Source organism: Protomyctophum parallelum (assembly GCF_964188405.1).
Source record: "Protomyctophum parallelum genome assembly, chromosome: 5".
In the NCBI taxonomy this organism is placed as follows: Eukaryota; Metazoa; Chordata; class Actinopteri; order Myctophiformes; family Myctophidae; genus Protomyctophum; species Protomyctophum parallelum.
The window spans coordinates 14,280,577-14,298,766 of NC_139702.1; the positions used below are offsets into that span (position 1 = coordinate 14,280,577).

The window sequence follows — 18,190 nt, forward strand, 5'->3', positions numbered from 1 at the left end:
CGCCCCATAGCAAGTATGTTAAATATATTGGAGAACAACAAGTGTGCAAATGGAAGGTTTCATCATTATATTGTGGAAGAAGTATACTGTTTTCAACAATATCCAGACAATGTTCAGGTTGAGCATTTATATAGATTAGAACATTTGAGAAATGTTGTCAATTATCTAAAGCAAAGTCAAGATGAAGCGGTTCCTTAATCAACATTATAAGTAGCCATGTTCCCCTCAAAGTCTGGCCACAAAGGCAGAAACCACCAGACACAACAGCCACAGCGGTCGGGACAGGGCCGATGCAGGAGGGCCACCGGAGCGAACAATGGAATGGTAACACCTGCCCACATTGCCGACATGGTCGACGGCAATGAGTTCCACTATCTGAGAGCAACAGGAAGCCTTGTATGTCGCCTGAATCGAGCGAGCCTTCAAGCTGGTGTGCTGGAGCTCTCCGCTACCCTGGTGCAGAATAATGGCCTCTATTCCTGTACCGATACCATCCGTGAGGTTCGCTGAGAGCTCCCAGTTGAAGGACTTGCATTGAGCTTTATCCTCGGGGCAGCTTTCTGCCTTGACGCTGACAATCTTGCACGATGGCCTGACGTAATCTGGGCGAACAATCGAATGGTAACACTTGCCCACGTTGAATTGGCCATCAACGGCGATAACTTCTACTATCTGAGAGCAACAGGAAGCATCGTACGTTACATGAATGGAGGTGGCGTTCGAGTTGATGACCTGGAGCTTTCCATTACCCTGGACTAGACTAATGCTATTGTTATCTATGCCAGTGCCATTACCATCAGTGAGGGTCGCTGAGAGCTGCCAGTTGAAGGACTCGCATTGAAATACATCCGCAGGGCAGCTATCGGCCTGCACGCTCACAATGTTGCACAGTGGCGAATCAAAATCTGTCTTTGGTTGAAAGATTGAATGATAACACTGGCCCACATTGCCAACTTTATCGACAGCATCGAGTTCTACTATCTGAGAGCAACAGGAAGCATCGTACGTTACATGAATGGAGGTGGCGTTCGAGTTGATGACCTGGAGCTTTCCATTACCCTGGACTAGACTAATGCTATTGTTATCTATGCCAGTGCCATTACCATCAGTGAGGGTCGCTGAGAGCGTCCAGTTGAAGGGTTCACATCGAGATACATCATATGGGCAGTTTTCGGCCTGTACGTTGACAATGTCGCACAATGGCCGTACAAAATCTGTGATCTGGAGAAAGCATGAAAAAGAAAAGGAGAGAAACAATATAATTGAATAGTGATTGATTGTACGTAAAGACTGGATAATCAAGTATACTTTTTCAGTCTGGTGTCGCACTTGCTGACGTTAAAGCTTGCAAATCCACAATTACAAATGTGGCGCTAGTGTGTCCTATATGTTGCGTTCTCACAGGCAGACGCAAAGACGGAGTCTACCATTCATTGTCAAAGGAAGCCAGCGACATGGCGATGCAAAGACGCAATGATGCACGTAGCTGCTCCAAATGATACTCCCCTCCCGTTCGTCTTTGCGTCTGCCCGCGTGAACGCACCATTAAGCATTGTATGTAATGGTAAACCTTTTAATATGAATTACTTAATATGTAGCCTATGTATTTATTTAATTACACCATCACCGGTTTACACAGGAGCGATGCAAGCCAGAAACAATGCAAGTCGTTGTCAGAGTACCAGAACAGAACCAGAACTGATGTGTGCACAGAGTTTCAAGTCGGTCGGTCTGAGGGTTCTCATACAGACGGACGTACAGATATGTTGTAGCTTTATTGAACGATATAGTTGTATTCATGAACGGGGATGGTTACCTTGCTAACAACAGAAAGTCGTAGAACAGCATAGTTGGAGTCGGCACGATCACCGCTGGATGAGGATGACCGCTTGGCCTCGATGGTCAGAGTTACATCGGTGCCTGATGGTGTGTTTCCAGGTGGCGTAATGGTCAACGTTTCATTGGCATACTGGCCGGATGTCAAAAATAGGCTGTCAGAGAATTGGAGAGGAGGGTTGAACAGGATAATGGACCTTGACATTATGACAATATTAAATACGAGTGTTGTAGGCAGATCACTCCTCACCTTGTTGGGTAACCAGTCATGGGAAAGTCTCTGTCATTCCTGGCAGTGATGGAGTATGTGCCTCCAGAGCCCTGTGTCATCACACTGAATGGGAGGGAGAAGGCTTTCCCTGGCTCCAAACTGCTGTCTACTGCTGCCTGAGGAACGACAAGGAGGAGTCGAGAAGGGGAAAAAAGTGAAATGGTGTATTATATTTTTTGGTATGATTGTCTCAAAGCCATGTCACTTATCCTAATAATTTGAGTCACTAACTGCTAAAAGTAATCCTTGCCGAGCCATGAGGCCCATAGGGGGCAGGAGCCTATCTCCAGTTTCTGTAGCGTGAGGCAGCTTGATGTACAAGTACACCCCCTGGACATGATGTAGGCCTACAAGTACACCCCTGGGCCTGGACATGACGCTATGATTTTAAGATTTTATTGACTACTTTTAAAGCCGTGCAAGGGCTGGCCCCAAGTTACATTTTAGCAATGTTACAGCCCCACGACCCCGCACGTACCCTCAGATCGGCAGGCAGGTGTCTACTTGATAGGCCTTCGCAGCTTATTTTAATTAAGTTTATTATTATAAGTATGTCACAGGGATGTTAGCCCCAATCAAACCCTTGATGCTGAGTGCCAAGCATGGAGCTAATGGGTCCCATTCTACCCTGCCGGGGATCAAACCCCAACCTCTCAGTCCCACGGCGGGCCCTCTAACCACAAGGCCACTGAGCTGGTTATAAATTATATAGCCATACTCCCAGCTTGATGGAAATACGTAATTAGAGGAAGTGAATTAAGACACTTACCTTGATGGTGACCTTGGAGACGGACATCTGGGTGGTGGACTGCCTCTGGAAGTGTGTTCTGGACACTGAGTCTGTTCCATTCAGCATGACCACAAACTCACCCTCTGGGACGCTATCGACTGTTACCAGGATATCTCCATTTCCCATGTCCTTTGTTGAGCCACTGCTCATGGCCTCTGCACCAGAGACCATTCCCAAACCAACGAACTCAATGGACACAGAATCTGGACCCTTTTTACCCATCACCGATAGCAACAGGGTGGCAGGCTGGCCTGGATTTGCAGGACAAAGAGGGAAGAATTAAGACATGGCACAGAGTGAGTAGAAAATATGATGATGTAGCCATGCGATTATGCAATAGTCTATATGATTATGATCTCATAATTTACAAATAATGATACAACATATAATTACATCAAATTTACAGTAGGCTAAACGGTTTAGTAATACAATAATATAATTGTAAAAGTGATTATATGACTATAGCTATGTGAGTGTAACGTTTTGTGTGACAACGTTATTGACTGTACCTGCATTTGGACGCCCAGTGATCACTGCGTAACCTGGGTGAGGTCCCTGGAAGGCCTCCACAAAGTTATAGATGAAGGTGATGACGCTCTGACCTGGAATGACACACAGATATGTTAACAATCAGGCATTTAATAATGCTTTAATAAAAGTAAAGCAGTGGATAAATACAAGGAGATGATGTATGACAGTATAATAATTGCTTTAAAGTATTGAGATGAACAAACCGATAAAAGGGAGAGGATGTCTGAAAATGCAGAAACAGTACTATTATCTGACCTGTCACTTTGAGTGTGTATGGGTGAGCGGTGTCAATGTCGATCTGCCAGGTTCCTAGCAGCTTGTCAGCATTGAGACGTATTCTCCACAGGTTCCCCACCGTTTGAATGGTCCCCAAATTACCACTGGCCTCACTCTGTGCCTGGCTAACACCTGGTAGTGTGTGACACATTATGTTAATGTGAAAGAAAGAAAAAAGGAAAGAAAGAAAGACAGACAGACAGACAGACAGACAGACCTGCTGGGTTGGTCAGTGTGAATTTAGTAGCTGTAAGTGTTCCTGTAATATACAGAGTGACATTTGTGAGAGAGTCCAACACAAAGGGGAAGGTCTCCCTCCCAGTTTTCCTCTCTTGCTGAAGAACCGTCACCTGGGAAGAAACAGAAGAGAAATTAATTTATTCCACTAACCTAACATTTCATTACTTTATGGCCTCTTTGGAGCTGCATTGTGTTTACCAGGGCAGAGGTGGAAGTGTCAAGAATGATGTCTGTGGCCTCAGGCAACTGGCTCTTAGAAACTTCAATGGCCTGACCCCCGGAAGCCAGAGCCAGGTCCCTGTAGATGTTGAAAGAACGACCACGCCTGGACCCCGACATGAAGAAATTAACCTGGTGACAAGGTGGAACGGGAAAGATTGTAACTGGGCAAACCAAGGTGTCAGCTTGTGACTGAGAAAAGAGAGGGATATGATCACTAAAATATTGTTACAGTATTTATTTTAAAGAAAATGTTTTCTCCAGGGATCTGTAATGTAGTAATTACCGTTGATTTTGTGCTCCTGATGAGGGCTACAATGGTATCCTTTAGATGAATGTCTTTGGCTCCGGCATCAGTGAACACATAGATTTGAGAGGAGGCAGGGGCACCTGTTAGAGCCAACTATATGGAAACAGAAAGGTGGACAATTGAAGTGTTTAGCTCCTATATCATCATTGGTTGATATCCATATTAATCAATATGTAAATCCTGACTGGAGATGATTAACTTCTATACCTGGAGTCCTGACAGACACATCTCAGGGAGATCGCCACCTCCACTTGCAATGAGCTTTGATACTTTGGCTTTCATTACATCACCATCTGGAGTCCTTGTCATGGGTCCAAATCCTACACAAACATGCACACATTTTTGACATTTCCTGGCCACAAATGTACATAGACTACTACTTCTATTAAGTTGTATGTGTCATTTAAAATGAGATAACCACCATTTAATAAATGAGACACGGTAGACACCTACTTTTAATTGAAAGCAGAAAAGCAACAGGTTTATTGGGCTGACGTAAACATTTCCCAGGCTATTGCGTGGGTGAAATATGGCTCTCCTCTCTCTCTCTCTCTCTCTCTCTCTCTCTCTCTCTCTCCCTATCACTCCATTCCATTTTAAATGTGTCCACTTCAACTGTCCTTCATACTTGAAACAGATATATATCACAGGCATTTTAATTACTTTTATCAGGGTTAAAGGTCAAAGGTCATAGGTTATTTGTTTTCCCAAAATTGCAAAGAGTCCAGAGATTTTGAAGTTGTGTGAATTTGTGCCTCTGTGGGGGGTATTTATATGCAATTATCATGACCAATGGCATTGCAAGACTAAACAATGAACATCAATGATGATGTTTAGGTGAAAAAAGTACAGGAAAACAATATATATTAATTAAGTAATAATTAAAATGTAAATGTTGACGAAAAGCATTGTTGGGGCTTACAGGGATACCCACTTATATAATATAATACACAGCATTCCTACTTTACCGTTCCCTAAAAAATATTCTCTGAAGTTGGATGCAGGGCATTCCACTATAAAGCTCCATCTGATTGGAACAATCTTCCACTTTCCAATATAAGTAAAACACTGAGCATCATTAACTATTATTAAGAATTTTCTTTTTGAGTGATTTTTGTACTGTATGGAATTAAAGGTTGCACTAGATCTTGACAGAAGTGGTACTGTTAGGTCAATGCTGTAAGGTAGGCTACTACAATATATCTTACCCGGGTCATTGAAGGGGACCAGAATGTACTCAGAAGGTTCGTTCTGCGTTCCCTTGGTGGTGTCAACGATTTGGTGAACAAGTCTCCTGACTTCTGCGATGTCGTTAGACATACTGCCCGTGGTGTCAAGGACAAAACACACCACGGAAGCACGGGCAATGCCAACCATTCTGTGAGAAACAAAAAGACAGAGATGTTATTATTCTGATGGAATTTCTCTCCTGCAGCAACTGGTGCTGGTCTAGTATGGAACTAAAACTATCCTGGGTTTTTCATGGTATAATCATGGCTTTGTATAATAGCCATCAACTGATTTTCATTTTACATCGTAATAGTTACACGCTCATGTAATTAGAATTAGTTTGTGTAATAATAATGTTTTAGTTTTCTCGTTGCACCTCAAGAAGTCATTGTCTCCAGCAGCTCCACGGATGTCTTCCAGCAGTTGGAGGCTGGCACTGGTGGCTAAATGGACAGCAGCTGTGTGGAACGCCACGTTGTCTGGACGACGCTCATCCTTGCTGATGCCACCGCGAGGGACCACCGCGCTGGACAGGTCAGCAGCACCGCCGTGACTGCATTTACCTTGCATAGGACAAAAGGATCAGATTAGAAATGTACTTTTAAAGGACCACTTCACCACTTTTCAACCTATCTTCATATAATAGGTCCTCACTAATAATCTTGAAAAAATGGCACAATTGTTTTCTACTTGGTCTGTGTCTCATAGGAGGGCTGTGGGCAGTTCAGAAACCGTCTTCCAGTGACATCATCGATGGGGAATACAAGCTAATAAAAACTGCATGGCTTTCTAAACTGCAGGCTTTCTAAACTGCCCATAGCCCTCCTATGAGACACAGACTGAGTAGAAAAGAATCGTGCCATTTTACCATGATTATTAGTGAGGACCTATTATATGAAGATAGGTTGAAAAGTGGTGAAGTGGTCCTTTAAGTACTTGTAAGTTTCAAAATGCAGGATTTGTTTTACAGATATATGTACTATAATACATAATACACAATAATTTCAATAGTCTTTCTTCTCATTCTAGAAGTACATGGAGTGGAATAACAATATGAAGGATATGTTTCAAAATGTCCAAAATACATTGGCTACAATTACTAATAAGAAAACATTCTCCTTCGACTTCTCAAATAGCACTTGGGCTTACTTTATTTCCCTTTTTTCATAGAAATGTATATTTTTACGTCTTTTCTGATTAATTGAAAATGGAGGACCCTGATGTAAAGATGTTTTATTGACATGTATTTTGTTTTAACTGTGCCCATTCTACAAACTGTGAATACCATTTTCAATCAATCAATCAATCATTTATGAACACGGAAATACATTTTTGTAATGATCTGTCATTTATACCTTTAGGCTTGGCATCAGAGAAGATCCCCATGTAGCCTGAGGTGAGTTTCTTCTCTTGTAGAATGATAGGAAGGATAGGATCGGGGCATGTTCCACTGGCACAGTCACTGCAGGTCGCAGCGTCCTTCTCTACACACGTACAGTACGGCAAACACAGATCAATAAGGAAAATCAACCCTCTACAAACACCTTTAGATACGTTTACAACATTCTCAAAGCCTCAAAGATACAGAGAGAGATTTCAAAGAAAAGAGAGAGACGCACCTGCCAGGTTTTCCAGAGGGAGGTCCGGGCGGAGGAGGTTGACGTATGGAACTTTGAATCCCAGCTCCACCCAGTTACTATGGCTGTAGAAGTCCTGATCACACACACACACACACACACACACATACACACACACACACACTTTCAGTTTGGTTTTCAAATTGAGTAGGTCAGGGGTGACGTCGGTATCTCGTTACAATGCGCTAGACCCCTGGGAGATGGATTGCTGAGGTGGAGCGGTGCCCGGGATCGAACTCTTGAACTTGGGGTCCAAAGGCGAGAGCTCTACCAACTGAGCTATACCACCGCAATGCGTAATTACTTGCGCAGAGCGCTGTGATTGGCTGGGTATGTATACTGTCGGTGTAAGAATGGTCCCTTATAGAGCGTCGCAGTCCCTCCCCCTTTCAGAACAACGAGTGGCCCAGGAAATGGTTCTCATTCATTTTCACCATAGGCGATTACTAAATTATTTATTTAAAGACGGTTACGCCGCGGACAAAGCCAACTCGGATCGTGACAAATCATGACAATGAACACAATGTTTTGGGCCGATCAAACAATTTATAAGAAGAAAAACAACAAAAAAACCTGCCGTTTTTTTCTACTTTCTAATTATTTGTTTGGCCCAAAACATTGTGTTCATTGTCATGATTTGTCACGATCCGAGTTGGCTTTGTCCGCGGCGTAACCGTCTTTAAATAAATAATTTAGGAATCGCCTATGGTGAAAATGAATGGAGAACCATTTCCTGGGCCACTCGTTGTTCTGAAAGGGGGAGGGACTGCGACGCTCTATTGGCTGTTGATGGTGACGCAACTACGGTACGTTTCAAGATTGGTATAAGGTCTATAACGGGGTCTAAACTAAAGGATTTAGAATAGCAGTTTAGTAGCAGTACTTGCGTGCTCTGCTTGCACACAAGTAGGCCATGTATGGCCTATTGTATTCCCAGTGTCTCTATCCCTCTCTCACCTGTAGGACACTCATCCCAGTGTCTCTCTATCCCTCTCTCACCTGTAGTACATGCAGAACTCGTCCCAGTGTCTCCCTATCCCTCTCTCACCTGTAGTACACTCTTCCCAGTGTCTCTCTATCCCTCTCTCACCTGTAGTACATGCAGCACTCGTCCCAGTGTCTCCCTCGCAGCTTGGAAGTTCTGGTTGCGGATGTTGGCCTTGATGCTAGCCACACCCTCTGTGATCAGGCCCCGCCCCTCAGGGAAGGCCTCATTGTTGAAGTGGTAAGGAGGACTGGAGTTATGGACATTAATTTACAGTCGGTTAACTTGGGCTGTTTGCAATAGATATGAACAAGCCTGGCAACATTTACAAAATTGTGGCTTATTAGAGAACGGTACTTGATGTCAGAGATTATAGAGGCATTATTCTATACAACTCTGATATTCATTACATTTAAAGGTCTACTGCCCATAAATGTTCTCCCACCTGTTGATGAAGTCTCGGTCCACCAGTCCGTTCTGAACGTAGATCTCATTGAGAGCAGAGCGGAACTTGGCGGCCGACACCTCTCCTGTTGCTCTGGGACCGAGACAGGCCTGGACCAGCTCCTCAGCAGAGTTACCCTGAGGTCAGAGGTGAAAGGGCAGAGGTTAGATTAGATTTCTAGTAGGGCTGTCCCGATCCAATCACGTGATCTGAAATCATTTTCAAATGATCGGAGCCTAGTATCAGTAATATATCTATCTTTTTGTATTGGGTTTTTCTTCAACACAACACAACACAACACAACACAACACGTTGGGAGAGGGGGAAAAGGAACGCCAGGTAACAAACAAAACAAATACAAAAATAAAAAACAGGGAAAAAAAACAACAAAACAAAAAAAATATCATGATGTTAGACTGGATATTGATTTAGTAAAACTCTCTGAAAACGGTACAAAATATCAGACTAATTTGTGGTAAACCTTCAAACATAATGAATCAATCAGGTTGCTCTACTACTGGATTCAAGTGGATTGTTACAATGGAGCTTAAATGTCTGTCACTGAATACATTAAATAACATACATTGTGTGTGTGTGTGTGTGTGTGTGTGTGTGTGTGTGTGTGTGTGTGTGTGTGTGTGTGTGTGTGTGTGTGTGTGTGCGCGGCGGCGTGCGCGTGTGTGTGTCCTACCCACCGTAGGCTTGAACTCGTGACCAGATAACTGAGCCACTCTCTCACAAGTCTCTCTCACTTTCTCCAAAAGAGCCGTTCCTGTGATGCTGACGTGAGTGGATGCATCTCCTCCAATGGGAGCAAAGGCTACGGCCCCGCCCCATAGGGCCAAGGTAAACAGGAGGACACCCGTCACTGGTGACATCATCAGTCTGAAAGAAAAGTTGTAAAGCAATTAAGAACGGCTCTTGTTCAGACATGATACATGATGATATTTCGAACATGATTAATCTTATATTATGATTATCTTCTATTACTATGAAACTTTTTAGCGTTGTTTGATAGTTGATTATTATTATTATTATGTATATTTTTGTCCTCTCGTGTCTCAAAGTGTAAGAAACATCATGATTCATATTGTTACGCAATGATGTTTTTCAAATAAACTTGAGCTTGAACTTAACGTCTAGGTGTGCTGTCATGCTCATTTCAGAACGTCTGGAGAGCCTATTTCAACCAATTGCTAGGTCAGATGAACTATAGTAGTAAAAAGTATACTATATGTATATAATTTCATTTTTGTCTTCTTTTTGGGCGACACGTACCACAGGTTGAGAATCACTGTTCTAATGCTTCTGAATGAAAATACCAATGTTATGGTCAAAGTGCGAGCTGAAATTAGTCCAAAGAATGACCGGGAAGGTTCCAGGAATAACACAAAATGAGCACCGTCCAAAGCACATAATATTTCCTATATGGTACGGAGCTACCATGGCTATATGGCCATGCATGTACATTTTAAACAATTATATATTTAAAAGGGAATGTTTTAAGTCCTAATTATAATACCACTGTAAACATCACAGATTGAATGTAATCTACAAAGAAAACTAAAAAACAAGTAACACTGGAGTCCAAACCTTCTCCAAAACAATTACAGAACTCTTTGCTCTAAGACAGACTCACGTGAATGCTCAGAGTCCAGAATACAAAGAAGTGAGAAGGCGAAGTTACATAACTGTGTCCAAGCACTAAGCACACCACTAATAACCACATTTAGAGAGATATTTCACTTTCAAATCAAATTAAACATAGAAAAGATGTCTTTCTAATGCACGAGGGTTTGCCGTGATTTTTCCATAACCTTTTATTTATTTTTATATTTTTAATATATTCTTTGTTGGTGTTTATTTGACTTGAAAGTGAAATATCCCGTGAACCGCACGTACCCGGCCATGTTTACACTATCATTGTGTTGCCATTCACACAACTTTAATTAAATAATAATCTCATGAATCATTTCAAACTGAAGCACACAAATACACGTTAATAATGGATGTTTTGATCCACGCAATATTTTTATTAATTTAAAAGTATTGCACTAATTGTTCTAATCTAAATAGAATAAAAGTATTGCACTAATTGTGCTAATCTAAATAGAATAACAATATTGCACTAATTATTGTGCTAATCTAAATAGAATAAAAATATTGCACTAATTGTGCTAATCTAAATAGAATAAAAATATTGCACTAATTGTGCTAATCTAAATAGAATAAAAGTATTGCACTAATTGTGCTAATCTAAGTAGAATACAAATATTGCACTAATTGTGCTAATCTAAGTAGAATCATACACGTTAGATCAGATAAAAATCTACTTGATGAATGTTTGTTGTTTAAAAATCAATTATCAAAATTAGCAATTAATTAAAAGCTATTTTAATTATTATTATAATGCAAGAACACATTTTTAAGTGATATCATACACCACTAAACACAACCATAACTCAGACAAAACCAACAAACAATATGAAATATCAACCAAGCTTGAAGTTGTACATACCTGTCCTCTACGTTACTTGACTGGCATGAGATACGTGAGTGTCTCAAAATACATAGCATATTATACAGTTTAATTGTGACTAAAGGTCGCAGATAACACCATGCTGACACACAATGTCACATTGATGCACCATGTATCATCAATGTGACATCATGTTAGTTGAGTTTATAGGACTATAGATAGTACAATCCCTTAGATAATCAGAACTTGGCATCGAGTGGGGTAGGATCCGGGAGGGGTAAAGGCTTCACTGAGGTCATCAGGTGGGCACCCTCCTTCACAGGTGTTTCGTTGATAGGCCCAAAAGGGCTCAACGGCGACACCTGGCGTCCCAGGTGTCGCCCCCCTCAGCTTTTACCCCTCCGTGTTCATTTTGCAGCCCAGTTGGGGTCCTTTCTCTTGATCCATAGGCAGCTGTTGCTGCTTCGTTCGTTAGGCAGCCTCTGACAGCGACCTGACGGCTTTGCGGAACGCCTGTCCTCGCACTCCCATCCCCTTGAGAAGCTTGGTTGTGGACGTATAGCAACAAATCCTCTACACCCGACCTCAACCGGAAGCACCTGGGCACGCCAGCCGCGTTGCTCTGCCTCGGCTGCTATGTCAGAGTGCTTCAGTTGTTTGCGTTCGTATGCTTCACCAACTGCAGCCTCCCATGGTACAGTTATAGTTCAACAGTGAATACCGACTTCTGGGCGGTTGACCACAAGACCAGGTCCGGCCTGCAGTTAGTTGTAATGATCTCAGGCGGGAAGACGAGTTTCTTGTCTAGATCAACCAGCATCCTCCAGTCTCGGGCAGAGTCTAAGATGGTTGTTTCGACTCTTGCAGGTGGCTCTGCTGGGGGTTGTCCTGCTCTTAGTTGGTGCCTTGCATGGTTTCCGCTGCCATCGGTGTATGAATGTGTGTGTGAATGGGTGAATGTAATGCACAATCTCTGTAAAGCGCCTTGGATAAAGGCGCTATATATAAAAAAAAATGCACCATTCTTACAAAAGGGGTGGTGTTTGAGTGTCTGGGCATTGGTGGAGGGAGGGCATTGTTGGTAGCTCTTCTTCCTTCCAGAGTGATCGCCAGTTGTCTTTAGGACCTGGTTGTGTCTCCAGGTGTAGCGGCCTTGGGACAAACTGGTTTTGATGTGCCTCAGTGTCGCAGGGGTTTGACGAAGTGCACAAGAGGGATCTTCTCCAAACCACTGGTTTAGGTTCTTGGGCATGGGAAGAACATCATAGGTGGCTCTGATGATTTGGCTTCCTTCCATTTCCCAAAGATCCTTCCATGTGAGCTTCCGATGCTCCATGTGTTCCCAGAGAGTCCACTGGCCCTGTTTGGACTGTGAGGCTGCCGTTGCGCATCCGTCTGCCTCCTCTTGTTTCCGCACCTGAGCAACCACCAGCTTTCTCCTCTGGGTTGATGTTGCCTTGTGCCATGTGACATCATCAGGGATGGAGCATGTGACATCACGTAACATAATCAGGGATGGAGATCACTGATGTCATCAATATTGGCCAGCAACTCTACATCTGACCTCAAACCTCCTTATAGATCTCCATATATGGAGCTGACCTGTTCTGACATCCCATATGTTGATCCTTCCCCATCCATCTTTCCTCTTCGATGTCTCCCTTTTGACTGACACCTGTCCATTCAAACTATAGATGGGCCTGTTGACTGACACCTGTCCATTCACACTATAGATGGGCCTGTCCAGAAGTTATCAGTGCAGCCGCGCCCAGCGAAATAGAGTTCTCAACAGGCCCATGCCAAAGCCCCGCAGTCTGCTGTCAAGCTAGGCGGATATGTTGATCTGACCCCGCATGCCAAAGTGCCAGCGCTGTGTGTGTGTGTGTGTGTGTGTGTGTGTGTGTGTGTGTGTGTGTGTGTGTGTGTGTGTGTGTGTGTGTGTGTGTGTGTGTGTGTGTGTGTGTCACCGTTATGTCTATTTCCAGGCATCCATCCCGTAAACATCAGTTACTAATTATAATACCACTGTAAACATGCAGTCATTAATTCATCACAGATTGAATATGAAGCTAGATATCACTAGAGTCCAAACCTTCTCCAAAACAATTACAGAACAGTTTTCTCTAAGACAGACTCACGTGAATGCTTATTGCTCAGAGTCCACAATACAAAGAGGTGAGAAGGTGAAGTTAGATAAGTGTGCAAGCAGTAAGCACACCACTAATAAACACATTTAAAGGGATATTTCACTTTCAAATCAAAGTGAAATATCCCTTGGAACTGCACCCAGCCCTGTTTACACTATCATGTTGTTGCCCAATTAAGTCTCACAACTTTAATGAAATAACAATTCCATCATAATCACTTCAAACTGAAACACAAAAAAATAAACGTTGATACTGGATGTTTTTGATCAACTCGACTGATCACCTGAATCGGCCTGCTAGATCAAAAAGAGATGGTTGCCCAGTGACCACCCCAGCATTACAGGTATACAACTATTGCAGTGTGAGATAAAAGAATAAAAAATGAAATAAATCTACTTGATGAAATTATCACCGTGGAATACAAGAAAACATCTTTAAGTGATATCATATAAACTGCAGACACCGCGATACACAACCATAACTCAGGCAAAACAAAAACAGATGAAATATCAACCAAGCTTATACTGATGCCAGCAGCAATGACAATGTATACATACCTCTATGTTACTGGACTGGGACGAGACACAGTGGTGTCTGAAAATATACTGCGGATTATATAGTTTAGATAGCATGGGCGTGTTGGGAACAAATAATCTGATTTATCAGGAGTCTTCCAAGGTAGATTAACCCTAATATTATGGCTTAAATGTCCATGTTGGGGGACGCCTGAGTCCATGTTGGGTGGACCCCTGAGTCCATGTTGGGTGGACCTCTGAGTCCATGTTGGTGGACCCCTGGGTCCATGTTGGGTGGACCCCTGAGTCCATGTTGGGGGACCCCTGATTCCATGTTGGGGGACCCCTGAGTCCATGTTGGGTGGACCCCTGAGTCCATGTTGGGTGGACCTCTGAGTCCATGTTGGGTGGACCTCTGAGTCCATGTTGGGTGGACCTCTGAGTCCATGTTGGGTGGACCTCTGAGTCCATGTTGGGTGGACCCCTGAGTCCATGTTGGGTGACCCCTGAGTCCATGTTGGGTGGACCCCTGAGTCCATGTTGGGGGACCCCTGAGTCCATGTCGATGTGCGGGCTGAGTTTGAAGTCAGTCGGTCCCATATGTAGTCCAGTAACGGGGGTTGTTTGTAGTTACTTTGTAGATTTTTATTATTTGGCTATCACAAAACATACAGTAACAAGCCCTAGATACATTTTGGCCATTAACCCATTTTGGGCGGGAACCCCTTTTGGTGTTTTAAACATTATGTTATAATTTAGCTATTGGAAAATAGCAGATCTACAAGCTTGTAGGTCTGCTGTTTTTTGGCCTAAATGGGCTAAAGGCCTAAATGGGTTAAAATAGCCGGTCTACATGCGATCTACAAGCTGCTAGATCTACAAGCTGCTAGATCTACAAGCTGCTAGATCTACAAGCTGCTAGATCTACAAGCTGCTAGATCTACAAGCTGCTAGATCTGCTTGAAATATGGGACATTATGCTTACTGTACTTTTACTTCCGGTACTATAAGTACATTTTGAAACTGTACTGCCCCCACTGAGGTGTTGTAACGACAATTAGGCAGCCAGCCAAACTCCATTCAAAAAAGAGACAGGAGTCAGGAATGAGGCATCTTGCTCCCTTTTTACTGATCTTTGTCAGGAGTGAAACTGTAACACAGTAAAATGTACAAATACAATTGACTGTTAAGAGTCACATGAAATAATACAGACCTTTGCAAATAGTCTATCAAACTGCTACAAAACTCTACAGCATGTAAGTCATCAAAAAGCAGTTAAACAATTGGCATTTAAATAATCAAACCAAAATCGTAACAATCCTGTCTAAATCCAAATACGTGTTACATTCCTTGCATTAAATGGAAATAAACATTAAACTTACAAACAATGCTCTTTCTGTAGTCTCAGACAGCACAGCTAACCTCTCTCTTCACAGCAAACATTGTTCTGCCTGCTCTCCCTCACTCACATGGAGTCTCATTGTACTGATTACCCCTCAATGCAGCACAAGGGACAATCAATCAGGTACAATCAAGCAGGCTTGGGTCACTTTAACCTAGGGTTGCTTAATAGGCACACATTAATACTACAGAAAATAAAGCCTGCACCAACACTAGCCTGGAAGGCAACACACTCCCCGCATGGCCTTTGTAAGGTCATCCCTAAGAAATTATATTATCACATTAACAAGAGTCATTTTTGAGGAGAAGTAGAATAACTTCTGAGACTGGTCTCAGATAGGTCCTTGCAGAGCCCTGGTTTGTGGTTTTGATCTCCACGTTGCAGACGCTCCGATCTCTTCCAGTGAAAGGCAGAAGTGACCACAGCCATGGGCCACTCGTTCTGGGCAGCTTCCTTGTCTCTTAACAACACAATGTCGCCAGGACATAGGTTTCTGCGAGCTTCAGTCCGCTTTGTCTTGCTCCTCCACCGGCTCCAAAACTTGTTGGCGAGAGCCTGTACTTGCCGCCGCTGTTTGCAGAGAAGATCCTTGTCCGTGATGTCTCCAGGAGGAGGTGGGATCCCGACCTTCTGGGTAAGTATCTTAGAGGATGTTAGAATGGACGGTGAGTCGCTCACTAGTGGACGGATCTCTGCATCTTTATCTGGAATGACCAACTCAAAGGGATTTTCTGCTGCTGAATGATCTTTGAGTGGTCTGTGCAGGAAAGCGGGTCCGGTCATCCATGATGTATGCGCCAGGCGTGACTCAGTGACCGACCTGGATGCATGGTCAGGAGGGTTGTCCTCAGTATGAACGTAAGACGACTTTTCTGGCTTCGTTGTTTGGAGGATGCTCTGAATCTGTCCATCTTCATGTTCGGCCCTCTGGTATGCCACTGCTCCGCTGTCTTCTGGCAGTGAAGTATCCCAGTCACCTGTGCTTGCTGTGAGTTCCTTCAGGAGAGCTCTTTCTTGAATAGTCACTGGGGTCACAAGTTCAAGGGTTTCTTCTGTGATTGTTCTCGGCTTGGAGAGATTACCTTGTCGCTCCCCGCAGTCATCACGGTCTTTCTCTTTGAGCTGCAGGAAGCTTTCACGGGGAGGAAGGATAGTAGGTCGGCCATTCTCCAATACGTTAGTCTTGAATGTGCTCACATCTGGCTGATGTGCATTCTCCAAACACACATCTCCCACGAGCACCCAGCCTAGATCCAGCCTTAGTGCAAAAGGTGCGTCATGTGGTCCATTGATCTGCTGCCTGACTTTATGCACCCTGACTATGTCTCTCCCTAGTAGCATGAGAATTTCCGCACTGGAGTCGAGCTCTGGAATGTTGGCCGCCACGCTTCTCAGATGTGGATGGTGACGAGCTGCATCGGGCGTTGGTATTTCCGAGCGATTATTGAGGATCTCGTTACACTCAATAAGTGTCGGGAGATTGAGACTGACCTTTCCGTCGAGCGACTCAATCTGAAAGCCTTCTGCTCTTCTTCCGGATGTGTCGATGGTACCGGCACAGGTTCTCAAGGAGTAGGAGGATGGTTGGCTCTGAATCCTGAACAGCTCAAAGAAGTTTGTTCTAGCCAATGAGCGATTACTCTGGTCGTCGAGGATGACGTACATGTTAATGGCTTTGTCACGTTGACCCTGAGGATAGACTCTGACTAAACAAATCTTCGAGCAGGACCTAGCTGCCTGGCCAACTCCGCAGACCTCAGTGCAGTGGGAATTGACTTCTGATGTGTTAGGGCCTTGTTCCTCCTCCTCCCCGCCATTGTCTGGTGGGGATGTTGTAGGACGTGCTGGACCTCCGTGCATAGCTGTGTTGTGGCGGGTGCTATCACACTCACTACACTTCACTGTGGCGTCGCAATCTCTGGCCATGTGAGTAGTTGAAGCACAGCATTTAAAGCATATCCCATTTTCTTTAAGGAAGGCTTTCCTTTCTTCGAGAGTCTTAGCTCTAAAGCCTCTACATTTCCTCAATGGGTGTGGCATGTTGATGTGAAGGGGACAGTTTTTACCTGGACTGTCATTCTTCCTGGTAGGAGTGTCCATGTCAGGGTCCTCATCTGCTGAGACGTCAGTCTGGTGCACGGTTATTGGGTTCCTCATGCCTGGGGCCCTAGGTCTTTCTGGTCTCCCAGGTACGAAGGTGCTGCTGTTACTTGGGAAAATGAAACTGGGGTCATTTCTGATGCGCGCCTCGTCGTCAATGAACCTAGCGAAGAAGTCGAAAGGAGGGAATTGGCCGGTGTGTTCTTTAAACCGTGAGCCATGGGTGACCCACCTCTCTTGTAGGTTATAGGGGAGTTTCTCAATTATGGGGCAGATGCCACGGGCTGTATCCAGGTACCTCAAACCTTGTAAGTAGTCTTCCTCCTTGGCACACGAAATCTCCATAAGAAGATCTCCCAGCTCCCTTAACATAGTGTAGTCTTTGGGAGAGATAGTAGGGAAATTGTCCAATTTCTTGAATATGGCATTCTCGATTACTTCTGGTGAAGCGTAGCAATCCTGGAGCCGCCTCCAAGCCTTCTTTAGCGCTTCCTCTGGGTCACTGACGTGAACCGAGCGCATCCTTTTGACGTGCTCGGAAGATTCCCTGCCAAGCCACTTTGTTAGCAGATCCATTTCCTCGCTAGCTGTGAGGCCGATGCCTCTGACTGCATTGTTAAATGATGAGTGCCATGCTCTGTAGTTTTCAGGTTTATCATCGAATTGAAAGAGGCTTGTACTCACCAAGTCGCGTCGAGCTAAATAGCGTGCCAGGTCGTTTGTCACAGGTGCAGAGTTGTATATTCCGGCATGCTGAAGGTTAGATGTCCAGGCTGC

General features: G+C 43.9%; 1 protein-coding gene across 1 annotated transcript; it reads right to left on the reverse strand.

Moving 5' to 3' along the window:
* Window positions 1–225: 225 nt before the first annotated feature.
* LOC310858202 (von Willebrand factor A domain-containing protein 7-like) lies at window positions 226–9,648 on the reverse strand (the record flags this gene model as incomplete). The annotated part of the gene is made up of 17 exons (XM_083764307.1): window positions 226–672; window positions 1,817–1,991; window positions 2,087–2,223; window positions 2,877–3,148; window positions 3,407–3,494; window positions 3,679–3,836; window positions 3,922–4,054; window positions 4,143–4,295; window positions 4,450–4,566; window positions 4,681–4,793; window positions 5,682–5,851; window positions 6,080–6,266; window positions 7,059–7,187; window positions 7,323–7,416; window positions 8,431–8,575; window positions 8,771–8,907; window positions 9,466–9,648. 17 exons carry the CDS (start codon window positions 9,646–9,648, stop codon window positions 226–228), a joined length of 2,838 nt encoding a protein of 945 aa, XP_083620433.1.
* Window positions 9,649–18,190: the final 8,542 nt, after the last annotated feature.